The sequence below is a fragment of the Oncorhynchus clarkii genome, chromosome 28, assembly GCF_045791955.1.
Source record: "Oncorhynchus clarkii lewisi isolate Uvic-CL-2024 chromosome 28, UVic_Ocla_1.0, whole genome shotgun sequence".
NCBI classification, from domain to species: Eukaryota; Metazoa; Chordata; class Actinopteri; order Salmoniformes; family Salmonidae; genus Oncorhynchus; species Oncorhynchus clarkii.
Window position 1 is genome coordinate 45,296,796 of NC_092174.1, and position 14,939 is coordinate 45,311,734.

At 45.4% G+C, this 14,939-nt stretch overlaps 1 protein-coding gene across 1 annotated transcript in view; it reads left to right on the forward strand.

The window, feature by feature from the left end:
• Positions 1 to 14,939, forward strand: part of LOC139386493 (receptor-type tyrosine-protein phosphatase mu-like) — a 474,202-nt gene that overhangs the window by 82,528 nt on the left and 376,735 nt on the right. The window contains exon 2 of the mRNA XM_071132061.1: positions 8,598 to 8,720. Within this exon, the coding sequence (XP_070988162.1) occupies positions 8,598 to 8,720 (123 nt within the window). The remainder of the gene's footprint in view (positions 1 to 8,597; positions 8,721 to 14,939) is intronic.

Consider the following 14,939-nt stretch of genomic DNA (forward strand, 5'->3'; position numbering starts at 1 on the left):
CGCACACACACACACACACACATACATAAAGACCTGTGTTCATGTTATGATGCTTGGAGGAGATGAGAGATGTGGTCTGGCCTAAAAAGACAGTGGTTTTATCCAATTTATGTTTTTAATGAAAAGACAGTGGTTTTATCCAACATATGTGTTTGGGTGTGTGTGTGTGTTTGGGTGTGTGTGTGTGTGTGTGTGTGTGTGTTTGGGTGTGTGTGTGTGTTTGAGTGTGTGTGTGTTTGGGTGTGTGTTTGGGTGTGTGTGTGTGTTATATGGCCTTATAGGTGGGAGGAGCTTTTAAATTGTGTTGAATAGGTGGGAGGAGCCTTTTACATTGTGTTGTATGACCTTATAGGTGGGAGGAGCCAAGCCTTTACCTTGTTTTGAATTGGTGGGAGGAGCCTTTTACATTGTGTTGAATGGCCTTATAGGTGTTGATAAGTGTTGCTTTATAAAATGCTACTGTGTTATTTGAAATAAATGTCAGTTAATTAAGACCTTCATAAACACAACCAAATGCTTATTTTTACGATAGTATATATGAAATGTATTAATCACACATTGTTATAATGTTTCAGTTTAAATGACTGCTCGTTAGCTCGAAGGGAGGTCCCTCAGGTGCCCAGCAGTTCTGCTTTTAAAAGTAGTGCACTAAATAGGGATTAGGGTGCCATTTCAGACTCATTGACTTATTTAACTGCACCATCTGACGGGCCGCCCCCAGGTGGTAAGGGTAGGTAACAACACATCTGCCAAGCTGATCCTCAACACAGGGGCCCCTCAAGGGTGCGTGCTTAGTCCCCTCCTATACTCCCTGTTCACTCATGACTGCACGGCCAGGTACGACTCCCAACACCATCATTAAGTTTGCCGATGACACAACAGTGGTTTGCCTGATCACCAACAACGACGAGACAGTCTACAGGGAGGAATTAAGAGATCTGACCGTGTGGTGCCAGAATAACAACCTATCCCTCAACGTGATCAAGACGAAGGAGATGATTGTGGACTACAGGAAAAGGAGGACTGAGCACGCCCCCATTCTCATCGACGAGGCTGTAGTGGAGCAGGTTGAGAGCTTCAAGTTCCTTGGTGTCCACATCACCAACAAATTAACATGGTCAAAGCACACCAAGACAGTCGTGAAGAGGGCACGACAAAACCTATTCCCCCTCAGGAGACTAAAAAGATCTGGCATAGGTCCTCAAAAGGTTCTACAGCTGCAACATCGAGAGCATCCTGACCAGTTGCATCACTGCCTGTTATGGCAACTGCTCGGCCTCTGGCCGCAAGGCACTACAGAGGGTAGTGCGTACGGAACAGTATATTACCAGGGCCGAGCTTCCTGCCATCCAGGACCTCTACACCAGGCGGGGTCAGAGGAAGGCCCTAAAGATTGTCAAAAATTCCAGCCACCCTAGTCATAGACTGTTCTCTGAGCTACCGCACGGCAAGCAATACCAGAGCGCCAAGTCTAGGTCCAATAGGCTTCTAAACAGCTTCTACCCCCAAGCCATAAGACTCCTGAACATCTAATCAAATGACTACCCAAACTATTTGCATTCCCCCCCTCCCCTCTTCTACGCTGCTGCTACTCTCTGTTGTTATCATCTATATACATAGTCACTTTAATAACTCTACCTACATGTGCATATTACCTCAATTACCTCGACTAACCGATGCCCCCGCACGTTGACTCTGTACTGGTACCCCCTGTATATAGCCTCCACATTGACTCTGTACCGTAACACCCTGTATATAGTCTCCACATTGACTCTGTACTGGTACCCCCTGTATATAGCCTCCACGTTGACTCTGTACTGGTACCCCCTGTATATAGCCTCCACGTTGACTCTGTACTGGTACCCCCTGTATATAGCCTCCACATTGACTCTGTACCGTAACACCCTGTATATAGTCTCCACATTGACTCTGTACTGGTACCCCCTGTATATAGCCTCCACATTGACTCTGTACCGTAATACCCTGTATATAGCCTCCACATTGACTATGTACCGGTACCCCCTGTATATAGCCTCCACATTGACTCTGTACTTGTACACTCTGTATATAGCCTCCACATTGACTCTGTACCGTAACACCCTGTATATAGCCTCCACATTGACTCTGTACCGTAACACCCTGTATATAGCCTCCACATTGACTCTGTACCGGTACCCCCTGTATATCGCCTCCACATTGACTCTGTACCGGTACACCCTGTATATAGCCTCCACATTGACTCTGTACCGTAACACTCTGTATATAGCCTCCATATAGTTAGTGTTGAGATTCAGTCTATGGGATGTTGCTGTTCTGCTTTTCACCTGTCTTTAGTTTCACACACACACACACACACACACACACACACACACACACACACACACACACACACACACACACACAAGTACAGAACCATATACTCTCTCTCACAACCCACTGTAATCCATTCTACTGCCTCGACTCTGAAGATGACGGAGAGGAACCATTATGACCTGCATGGTGTGTGTGTGTGTGTGTGTTTTTGTTTGTGTGTGTGTGTGTGTGTGTGTGTGTGTGTGTGTGTGTGTGTGTCTGTATGTGTGTGTGTGTATTCAACACAATGTAAAGTCTCCTCCCACCTATTCAACATAATGTAAAGTCTCCTCCCACCTATCCAACACAATGTAAAGTCTCCTCCCACCTATTCAACACGATTTAAAGTCTCCTCCCACCTATTCAACACGATGTAAAGTCTCCTCCCACCTTTTCAAAACAATATAAAGGCTCCTCCCACCTATTCAACACAATGTAAAGGCTCCCCCTACCTATTTAACTCAATATAAAGGCTCCTCCTACCTAGTCAACACAATGTAAAGTCTCCTCCCACCTATTTAACTCAATATAAAGGCTCCTCCTACCTAGTCAACACAATATAAAGGCCCCTCCCTCCTGTAAGGCCATACAACACAATTACGGTATTAAAAAAATGTGTTCAAATAACACAATAGCATTTTAAATAGTTTATGTTACTGTATGCTATATGTAAAAATTAAAAATAAACCCCCTTCTGCATTTGAAGAGTTCAAAACATTGTATTCATGGTGTGTTCAACTCATTTTATTTCATCTTTATTTAACGAGGCAAGTCAGTTAAGAACAAATTCTTATTTTCAATGACGGCCTAGGAACAGTGGGTTAACTGGTCTAGGAACAGTGGGTTAACTGGTCTAGGAACAGTGGGTTAACTGGTCTAGGAACAGTGGGTTAACTGGTCTAGGAACAGTGGGTTAACTGGTCTAGGACAGTGGGTTAACCTGTTGCGACGACCAAACCCGGATCCGGGATTCTATTTATAGACCTAAGCTCATTACCATAACGCAACGTTAACTATTCATGAAAATCGCAAATGAAATGAAATAAATATGCTAGCTCTCAAGCTTAGCCTTTTGTTAACAACACTGTCATCTCAGATTTTCAAAATATGCTTTTCAACCATAGGAAAACAATCATTTGTGTAACAGTAGCTAGCTAGCGTAGCATTTAGCGTTAGCATTAGCGTTAGCATTAGCGTTAGCATTTAGCAGGCAACTATCACAAAAACAAGTAAAGCCTTCAAATAAAATAACTTACCTTTGAAGAACTTCTGATGTTTTCAATGAGGAGACTCTCAGTTAGATAGCAGATGCTCCGTTTTTCCAAAAAGATTCTTTGTGTATTAGAAATAGCTCCGTTTTGTACATCACATTTGGCTACCAAAAAAAAAAAAAAAAAAAAAAAAAAAAAACGAAAATTCAGCCCTCAAAACGCGAACTTTTTTCCAAATTAACTCCATAATATCGACTGAAACATGGCAAACGTGGTTTAGAATCAATCCTCAAGGTGTTTTTCCACATATCTCTTCAATGATATATCCTTCGTGGAAGCCTGGTTTCTCCTTGCTCTCAAATGGAAAAATAATTGCACCTGGCTTTACGCTCCAATTTCGACGCAGGGACACCAGGCGGACACTTGGAAAATGTAGTCTCTTATGGTCAATCTTCCAATGATATGCCTACAAATACGTCACAATGCTGCTAACACTTTGGGGGAACGACAGAAAGTGTAGGCTCATTCCTTGCGCAATCACAGCCATATAAGGAGACAATGGAAAACAGAGCTTCAGAAATTCTGCTCATTTCCTGGTTGATGCATCATCTTGGTTTCGCCTGTAGAATGAGTTCTGGGGCACTTACAGACAATATCTTTGCAGATTCTGAAACTTCAGAGTGTTTTCTTTCAAAAACTGTCAAGAATATGCATAGTCGAGCATCTTTTCGTGACAAAATATCGTGCTTAAAACGGGAACGTTTTTTATCCAAAAATGAAATAGCGCCCCTAGAGATCAAAGAGGTTAACTGTCTAGGAACAGTGGGTTAACTGGTCTAGGAACAGTGGGTTAACTGCCTTTAAAAGGGGCAGGATGACAGATGTTTACCTTGTCAGCTTGGGGATTCGATCTTTTAACCTTCCGGTTACTAGTCCAATGCTCTAACCACTAGGCTACCTGCCGCCCCATTATTCATTGAGAGTTCAATCCATTTTATTAATGGAGTGCCTTTATTCCAACTATGTTCCAGTGTGTTGGAACAGCTTCTATTATAATGACAAAATAAAATAAAGACCCCAACCACCAAGACCCCAACCACCAAGATCCTCAACCACCAAGACCCCATCCACCAAGATCCTCAACCACCAAGACCCCAACCACCAAGACCCCAACCACCAAGATCCTCAACCACCAAGATCCTCAACCACCAAGACCCCAACCACCAAGATCCTCAACCACCAAAACCCCAACCACCAAGACCCCAACCACCAAGATCCTCAACCACCAAGACCCCAACCACCAAGACCCCAACCACCAAGACCCCAACCACCAAGATCCTCAACCACCAAGACCCCAACCACCAAGACACCAACCACCAAGACACCAACCACCAAGATCCTCAACCACCAAGACCCCAACCACCAAGATCCTCAACCACCAAGACCCCAACCACCAAGACCCCAACCACCAAGATCCTCAACCACCAAGACCCCAACCACCAAGATCCTCAACCACCAAGACCCCAACCACCAAGACCCCAACCACCAAGATCCTCAACCACCAAGACCTCAAACACCAAGATCCTCAACCACCAAGACCCCAACCACCAAGATCCTCAACCACCAAGACCCCAACCACCAAGACCCCATCCACCAAGATCCTCAACCACCAAGACCTCAAACACCAAGATCCTCAACCACCAAGATCCTCAACCACCAAGACCCCAACCACCAAGATCCTCAACCACCAAGATCCTCAACCACCAAGACCTCAACCACCAAGATCCTCAACCACCAAGACCCTCAACCACCAAGACCCCAACCACCAAGACCCCAACCACCAAGATCCTCAACCACCAAGACCCCAACCACCAAGACCCCAACCACCAAGATCCTCAACCACCAAGACCCCAACCACCAAGATCCTCAAACACCAAGACCCCAACCACCAAGATCCTCAACCACCAAGACCCCAACCACCAAGACACCAACCACCAAGACCCCAACCACCAAGACCCCAACCACCAAGACCCCAACCACCAAGATCCCATCCACCAAGACCCCAACCACCAAGACCCCAACCACCAAGACCCCAACCAGCAAGATCCTCAACCACCAAGACCCCAACCACCAAGACCCCAACCACCAAGATCCTCAACCACAAGACCCCAAACACCAAGATCCTCAACCACCAAGACCCCAACCACCGAGACACACTGTCAGCAAGACAGTTATTGTCTGGATGACAAGGTCTGTGTCTTCACACAATGGCACGAGTTGGATTTCATTTAGCTGTTATTCCTTGTCCTAACAGTCGACACATCACTTGCTCGCATCACTTCCCACAAACAAGTCGCTTGCAGGTGTCACAGGTGTCTTGGGGTTCTGTTCTTTGGGCATCTGGCCACCTGGAACTGTCTCCTCCCTGGGAACTGTGTGCAATTTAGCTCCCGCAGCAGCAGCTGGCGTGGAATCTTTTCTGCTGCCTTGGTCCTTATACGTCTGTCATGTAGCCTGTTGCGCTAGACTCATGATGAAGTATCTCCTAGGCATGGTGTCGTTCATGCACTGCTTGAACAACACATTGTGCGTTGATAGCAGGGAGCTCAGCTCCAAAAAGCAAGTCCCGCAGGCTCTAGTTTTATCTTATCTCTTGATTATTGTCCAGTCATGTGGTCACGAGTTGCAAAGAAGGAGCTAGTTATTAAGCTGCAGCCGGCCCCAGAACAGAGCGGCACGTCGTGCTCTTCTTTGTAGTCAGAGGGCTGATATAAATACTATGCATGCTCTCTTGGCTAAGAGTTGAGGAGAGATTGCCTGCGCCTCTCCCCTATTTGACCACTTCTTGTTTTTTTATAAGAAACATAAATGTATTCGTTGGTTGCATAGTCAACTTACACACAGCACTGACACACCTGACATGTCACCAGGGGTCTTTTCACAGTCCCCAAATCCAGAACAAATTCAAGAAAGCGTACAGTATATTACAGGGAACTAGGTTCCATCTCATATTGCACAAATGAACAGCTAACCTGGTTTCAGAAAACAGATGAAGCAACACCTCACGGCACAACGCCTCTCCCCTATTTGACCCAGATAGTTTGTGTGTGTATTGGTATTGATATAAAGGCTACGTGTGCCTTTTTAAATATATATTTTTTCATTAATGTAGTCTTGTCCTTGGGCTGTTCTTGCCTATTAATATGTTTCATGTTTTGTGACACCAGGAAGAGTCGCTGCTACGTTTTTCAATTAAAAACGAAACAAAAAAGATAACAAATAGCAGTCAAGTCAAGCATGTTGTAGAACACAGGAACAGACCAACGACGGGAGCCTCCTCACAGCCGTCTGATCCATTGTCTGCTTCCCCTCTCTCTCCACAGCTCACCCATTCTCCCCATGTATCCCCATCATACTGTACTTCATTTATTTCATATGTTGTTAAATGTGTGAAATTAGTTTCAGTCTAGTTTCCAGGCAATTATCAGGGTGAAAAACTGGGCATGGCACCTTCAACTATTGGAAGAAGGAGGCCCTATAGATGTAGGATCTTAAGTTGATCACCCTGTTGCAGAAAAAGGCTTCTGAAGTTTGTAATTTCCACTTTGAAATGCCAGACTTAATTTTTACCTTACGAAAAATGTATAAACCCCTACAAAAATGGTCCATTAATTATAATCCACATAATAATTCACATTTCCTGTTGCTGCAGGATTAATTTTCCTGCTGTAGAAAACTGGCTCAAATTAAGATCCTACATCTGTACTGTCAGGAGAAGGAGGGGCAAAACTGTCCCCCTAAAAGTGGTTTATAACTCCAATTGTGTTTGTGAATGTGATTCTAACAATGCCAGTGTGTTATATAGACTGATTTAGTGAAAGTCAAGGATGGAGGGGGGCATAACTTTGAAATGGCAGAGTTATAAATCAGTTAAATTGATGAGCAGTCCAAATGACTGCCTCAGCGGTTGTAGTGTTGACCAGGGCCACAGGGAATAGGGTACCGTATAGCCTACGCCTGACACACACACACACACACACACACACACACACACACACACACAGGGAATAGGGTACCGTATAGCCTACGCCTGACACACACACACAGACACACACACACACACACACACACACAGTGTGAAATTGGACTGCCGTGTTGGCTAATGACGCTCATGTGTGTTGTGCCTCGACGGCTGCAGTAATTCTTTACTTTGTCTCACTTTAAACCCATCTCACCATCTCACCATCTCATCATCTCACCATCTCACCATCTCACCATCTCACCATCTCACCATCTCATCATCTCACCATCTCACCATCTCACCATCTCATCATCTCACCATCTCACCATCTCATCATCTCATCATCTCACCATCTCACCATCTCATCATCTCACCATCTCACCATCTTACCATCTCACCATCTCACCATCTCATCATCTCATCATCTCATCATCTCATCATCTCACCATCTCATCATCTCATCATCTCATCATCTCACCATCTCACCATCTCATCATCTCACCATCTCACCATCTCACCATCTCACCATCTCATCATCTCACCATCTCACCATCTCATCATCTCAGCATCTCATCATCTCATCATCTCACCATCTCACCATCTCACCATCTCACCATCTCAGCATCTCACCATCTCACCATCTCAGCATCTCACCATCTCACCATCTCAGCATCTCAGCATCTCACCATCTCACCATCTCACCATCTCATCATCTCACCATCTCACCATCTCACCATCTCACCATCTCAGCATCTCACCATCTCACCATCTCACCATCTCATCATCTCATCATCTCACCATCTCATCATCTCACAATCTCACCATCTTAGCATCGACGGCCATATTGCATTATGAATATCGATGCTTATGTTTTTTGGAGGAGGGGGAATAAAAACAGTTAAAGCTGAGGAGAAGAATGTTATGAATGTAGAGTATGTGTTCATTCACTACCGGTGTGGAGTTAGAAGGAACAATATTAATTGTGAATGATTCTCTTCTGTCTTTTGTAACAGGTGATTGTGACTTTGACAAGCCGTTCGCAGCCTGCGGGTACAGCCAGGGGAGAGAGGACGATCTAGATTGGGAACAGGCCAACACCAGAGTGAAGCCCACAGCAGACCCCTGGATGCCAACAGGTAAGCCTGGTCATACTACCGTACAGTAAAAACACATTGTTTGTTTATATGCTCAAAGGTAAGACAATTAGCTGACACTGATGGAAATGAGGGTTGTTGACAAACCCAAAACCCAATCCAAAACCCAATCCAAAACCCAATCCAAAACCCAATCCAAAACCCAAAACCCAATCCAAAACCCAATCCAAAACCCAATCCAAAACCCAATCCAAAACCCAACCCAAAACCCAATCCAAAACCCAAAACCCAATCCAAAACCCAACCCAAAACCCAATCCAAAACCCAACCCAAAACCCAATCCAAAACCCAATCCAAAACCCAATCCAAAACCCAATCCAAAACCCAACCCAAAACCCAATCCAAAACCCAACCCAAAACCCAATCCAAAACCCAATCCAAAACCCAATCCAAAACCCAACCCAAAACCCAATCCAAAACCCAACCCAAAACCCAACCCAAAACCCAATCCAAAACCCAACCCAAAACCCAATCCAAAACCCAACCCAAAACCCAACCCAAAACCCAATCCAAAACCCAATCCAAAACCCAATCCAAAACCCAATCCAAAACCCAACCCAAAACCCAACCCAAAACCCAATCCAAAACCCAATCCAAAACACACAAAAAAACTTCCATCGGACTAATAGGATGTTCCACAATATACAGTGCCTTGCGAAAGTATTCGGCCCCCTTGAACTTTCCGACCTTTTGCCACATTTCAGGCTTCAAACATGAAGATATAAAACTGTATTTTTTTATGAAGAATCAACAACAAGTGGGACACAATCATGAAGTGGAATGACATTTATTGGATATTTCAAACTTTTTTAACAAATCAAAAGCTGAAAAATTGGGCGTGCAAAATTATTCAGCCCCTTTACTTTCAGTGCAGCAAACTCTCTCCAGAAGTTCAGTGAGGATCTCTGAATGATCCAATGTTGACCTAAATGACTAATGATGATAAATACAATCCACCTGTGTGTAATCAAGTGTCCGTATAAATGCACCTGCACTGTGATAGTCTCAGAGGTCCTTTAAAAGCGCAGAGAGCATCATGAAGAACAAGGAACACACCAGGCAGGTCCGAAATACTGTTGTGAAGAAGTTTAAAGCCGGATTTGGATACAAAAAGATTTCCCAAGCTTTAAACATCCCCAGGAGCACTGTGCAAGCGATAATATTGAAATGGAAGGAGTATCAGACCACTGCAAATCTACCAAGACCTGGCCGTCCCTCTATACTTTCAGCTCATTCAAGGAGAAGACTGATCAGAGATGCAGCCAAGAGGCCCATGATCACTCTGGATGAACTGCAGAGATCTACAGCTGAGGTGGGAGACTCTGTCCATAGGACAACAATCAGTCGTATATTGCACAAATCTGGCCTTTATGGAAGAGTGGCAAGAAGAAAGCCATTTCTTAAAGATATCCATAAAAAGTGTCGTTTAAAGTTTGCCACAAGCCACCTGGGAGACACACCAAACATGTGGAAGAAGGTGCTCTGGTCAGATGAAACCAAAATTGAACTTTTTGGCAACAATGCAAAACGTTATGTTTGGCGTAAAAGCAACACAGCTGAACACACCATCCCCACTGTCAAACATGGTGGTGGCAGCATCATGGTTTGGGCCTGCTTTTCTTCAGCAGGGACAGGCAAGATGGTTCAAATTGATGGGAAGATGGATGGAGCCAAATACAGGACCATTCTGGAAGAAAACCTGATGGAGTCTGCAAAAGACCTGAGACTGGGACGGAGATTTGTCTTCCAACAAGACAATGATCCAAAACATAATGCAAAATCTACAATGGAATGGTTCAAAAATAAACATATCCAGGTGTTAGAATGGCCAAGTCAAAGTCCAGACCTGAATCCAATCGAGAATCTGTGGAAAGAACTGAAAACTGCTGTTCACAAATGCTCTCCATCCAACCTCACTGAGCTCGAGCTGTTTTGCAAGGAGGAATGGGAAAACATTTCAGTCTCTCGATGTGCAAAACTGATAGAGACATACCCCAAGCGATTTACAGCTGTAATCGCAGCAAAATGTGGCGCTACAAAGTATTAACTTAAGGGGGCTAAATAATTTTGCACGCCCAATTTTTAAGTTTTTGATTTGTTAAAAAAGTTTGAAATATCCAATAAATGTCGTTCCACTTCATGATTGTGTCCCACTTGTTGTTGATTCTTCACAAAAAATACAGTTTTATATCTTTATGTTTGAAGCCTGAAATGTGGCAAAAGGTCGCAAAGTTCAAGGGGGCCGAATACTTTCGCAAGGCACTGTATCATGAATCTCAAACAAATGTTTTGGACCAACAAGAAAGGACCTTATACACACCAGCTGTCACCATGGCTACACATTCAGACTAGTGGGGTAGGAAGTGGAAATGTTGTCACCATGGCTACACATTCAGACTAGTGGGGTAGGAAGTGGAAATGCTGTCACCATGGTTACACATTCAGACTAGTGGGGTAGGAAGTGGAAATGCTGTCACCATGGTTACACATTCAGACAGACTAGTGGGGTAGGAAGTGGAAATGCTGTCACCATGGTTACACATTCAGACAAGTGGGGTAGGACGTGGAAATGCTGTCACCATGGCTACACATTCAGATACCCATATACCAGATACCCATATACCACAAATACCCCATATACCTCAAACACCCCATATACCACAAACACCCCATATACCACAGATACCCCATATACCACAAACACCCCATATACCACAGATACCCCATATACCACAAACACCCCATATACCTCAGATACCCATATACCACAAATACTCCATATACCTCAGATACCCCATGTACCTCAGATACCCCATATACCCCAGATACCCCATGTACCTCAGATACCCCATATACCTCAGATACCCCATGTACCTCAGATACCCCATATACCTCAGATACCCCATATACCACAAATACCCCATATACCTCAGATACCCCATGTACCTCAGATACCCCATATACCTCAGATACCCCATATACCTCAGATACCCCATATACCACAAATGCCCCATATACCACAAAGAAAGAAACAATGTATGTAATTTTACTTATAATGTATATATTCTGATAAAGGAACATTATATGTATATTTTTTGTTTTTGTTTAAATCAAATTAAATGTATCCTTTATTTAACTATTAAGAGCAAATTCTCATTTACAATGACGGCTTACTCCAGCCAAAGCCGAACGACGCTGGGTCAATTGTGCGCCACCCTATGGGACTCCCAATCAATCCCTATGGGACTCCCAATCAATCCCTATTGGTCTCCCAATCAATCCATATTGGTCTCCCAATCAATCCATATTGGTCTCCCAATCAATCCATATTGGTCTCCCAATCAATACCTATTGGTCTCCCAATCAATCCATATTGGTCTCCCAATCAATCCATATTGGTCTCCCAATCAATCCCTATGGGACTCCCAATCAATCCCTATTGGTCTCCCAATCAATCCCTATGGGACTCCCAATCAATCCATATTGGTCTCCCAATCAATCCATATTGGTCTCCCAATCAATCCCTATGGGACTCCCAATCAATACCTATTGGACTCCCAATCAATCCCTATTGGACTCCCAATCAATCCCTATGGGACTCCCAATCAATACCTATTGGACTCCCAATCAATCCCTATGGGACTCCCAATCAATCCATATTGGTCTCCCAATCAATCCCTATGGGACTCCCAATCAATACCTATTGGACTCCCAATCAATACCTATTGGACTCCCAATCAATCCCTATGGGACTCCCAATCAATCCATATTGGACTCCCAATCAATCCCTATGGGACTCCCAATCAATCCATATTGGACTCCCAATCAATCCCTATGGGACTCCCAATCAATCCCTATTGGTCTCCCAATCAATCCATATTGGACTCCCAATCAATCCCTATGGGACTCCCAATCAATCCCTATTGGTCTCCCAATCAATCCATATTGGTCTCCCAATGTGATACAGCCTGGACAATATATAGTTTATGACAAAAGTTCCGCTCCATCAAATCAACACAATTAAAGAGGTCATCTATACCCATAACAATAGAATAATATAACTGACCTTTGACTAATATGCACATTGAAAGACAGCGATATTGGACATTGTTTTGATGATGTGGGAGGACAATGATGTGGGAGGACAATGATGTGGGAGGACAATGATGTGGGAGGACAATGATGTGGGAGGACAATGATGTGGGAGGACAATGATGTCGGAGGACAATGATGTGGGAGGACAATGATTTGGGAGGACAATGATGTGGGAGGACAATGATGTGGGAGGACAATGGTGTGGGAGGACAATGATGTGGGAGGACAATGATGTGGGACGACAATGATGTGGAAGGACAATGATGTGGGAGGACAATGGTGTGGGAGGACAATGATGTGGGAGGACAATGATGTGGGAGGACAATGGTGTGGGCGGAGCTGGCAGTGAATTGGATCTAAAAAATTTTTGAATCTATTTTAATTAATCAATAATTTATTTCCTCTGATTCCTTTGGATCCCATCTTTCCCTGTCGTTCGCTTGCATTCTGCGTCTGCCTCAACGATCTGTCTCTTTAATGCTGCGTTGATCGCACTTTATCTGATTGGGGAAGTAAGGAGATGTCACCACCACAGACAACACACACACACACACACACACACACACACACACACACACACACACACACACACACACACACACACACACACACCCACACAGCTCCAGAGGAATTAGAATGGTGGATAGCGGTTGCAGTGTTTTCTTCATGTTTCTAACAAAGGAAGCGCTCCAAACTAATACATATTGTTGCTCTCTCCAATCTGACGCCTAATCTCACAGCAGCTGGCTGGCTGGCTGACTGGCTGGCTGACTGGCTGACTGGCTGACTGGCTGACTGATTGACTGGCTGACACTGACAAACTGGCTGATTGACTGATTGACTGACTGGCTGACTGACTGACTGACTGACTGGCTGACTGACTGGCTGACTGCTGACAGACTGGCTGACTGATTGACTGGCTGACTGACTGACTGGCTGACAAGTTGACAGGCTGACTGGCTGACTGACTGACTGGCTGGCTGGCTGGCTGACCGGCTGACTGGCCGACTACTGACAGACTGGCTGACAGACTGACTGGCTGACTGACTGACTGGCAGGCTGACTGGCTGGCTGACTGCTGACCGACTGACTGGCTGGCTGACTGGCTGACTGATTGACTGGCTGACAGGCTGGCTGGCTGGCTGACTGACTGGCTGGCTGACTGCTGACAGGCTGACTGACAGGCTGACTGGCTGGCTTGGTGGCTGGCTGACTGGCTGGCTGACTGCTGACAGACTGGTTGACAGACTGACTGGATAACTGACTGGCTGCCTGCTGACATACTGACTGGCTGGCTGGCTGACTGACTAACTGACTGGCTGGCTGGCTGACTGACTGGCTGACTGGCTGGCTGACTGACTGCTGACAGACTGACTGACAGACTAGCTGACTGGCTGACTGGTTTGCTGACTGCTGACAGGCTGACTGACTGGCTGACTGGCTGGCTGGCTGACTGGATGGCTGGCTTGCTGGCTGACTGGCTGACTGCTGATAGACTGGCTGACTGATTGACTGGCTGACTGGCTGACTGCTGATAGACTGGCTGACTGATTGACTGGCTGACTGACTGGTTGACTGGTTTGCTGACTGCTGACAGGCTGACTGACTGGCTGGCTGACTGGCTGGCTGACTGACTGACTGACAGACTAGCTGACTGGCTGACAGGCTGACTGACTGGCTGACTGGCTGGCTGACTGGTTTGCTGACTGCTGACAGGCTGACTGACTGGCTGGCTGACTGGCTGGCTGACTGACTGACTGACTGGCTGGCTGACTGGATGGCTGGCTGGCTGGCTGCTGATAGACTGGCTGACTGATTGACTGGCTGACAGACTGGCTGACTGATTGACTGGCTGACTGATTGACTGGCTGACTGGCTGACTGCTGACAGAGTGGCTGACTGATTGACTGGCTGACTGACTGGCTGACTGGTTTGCTGACTGCTGACAGGCTGACTGACTGGCTGGCTGACTGCTGATTGACTGGCTGACTGACTGACTGACTGGCTGGCTGGCTGACTGATTGACTGGCTGACTGACTGACTGGCTGGCTGGCTGACTGGATGCATCACAGATACTTTGGAGCCCCCCCGCTCCCCCTCTGCCCA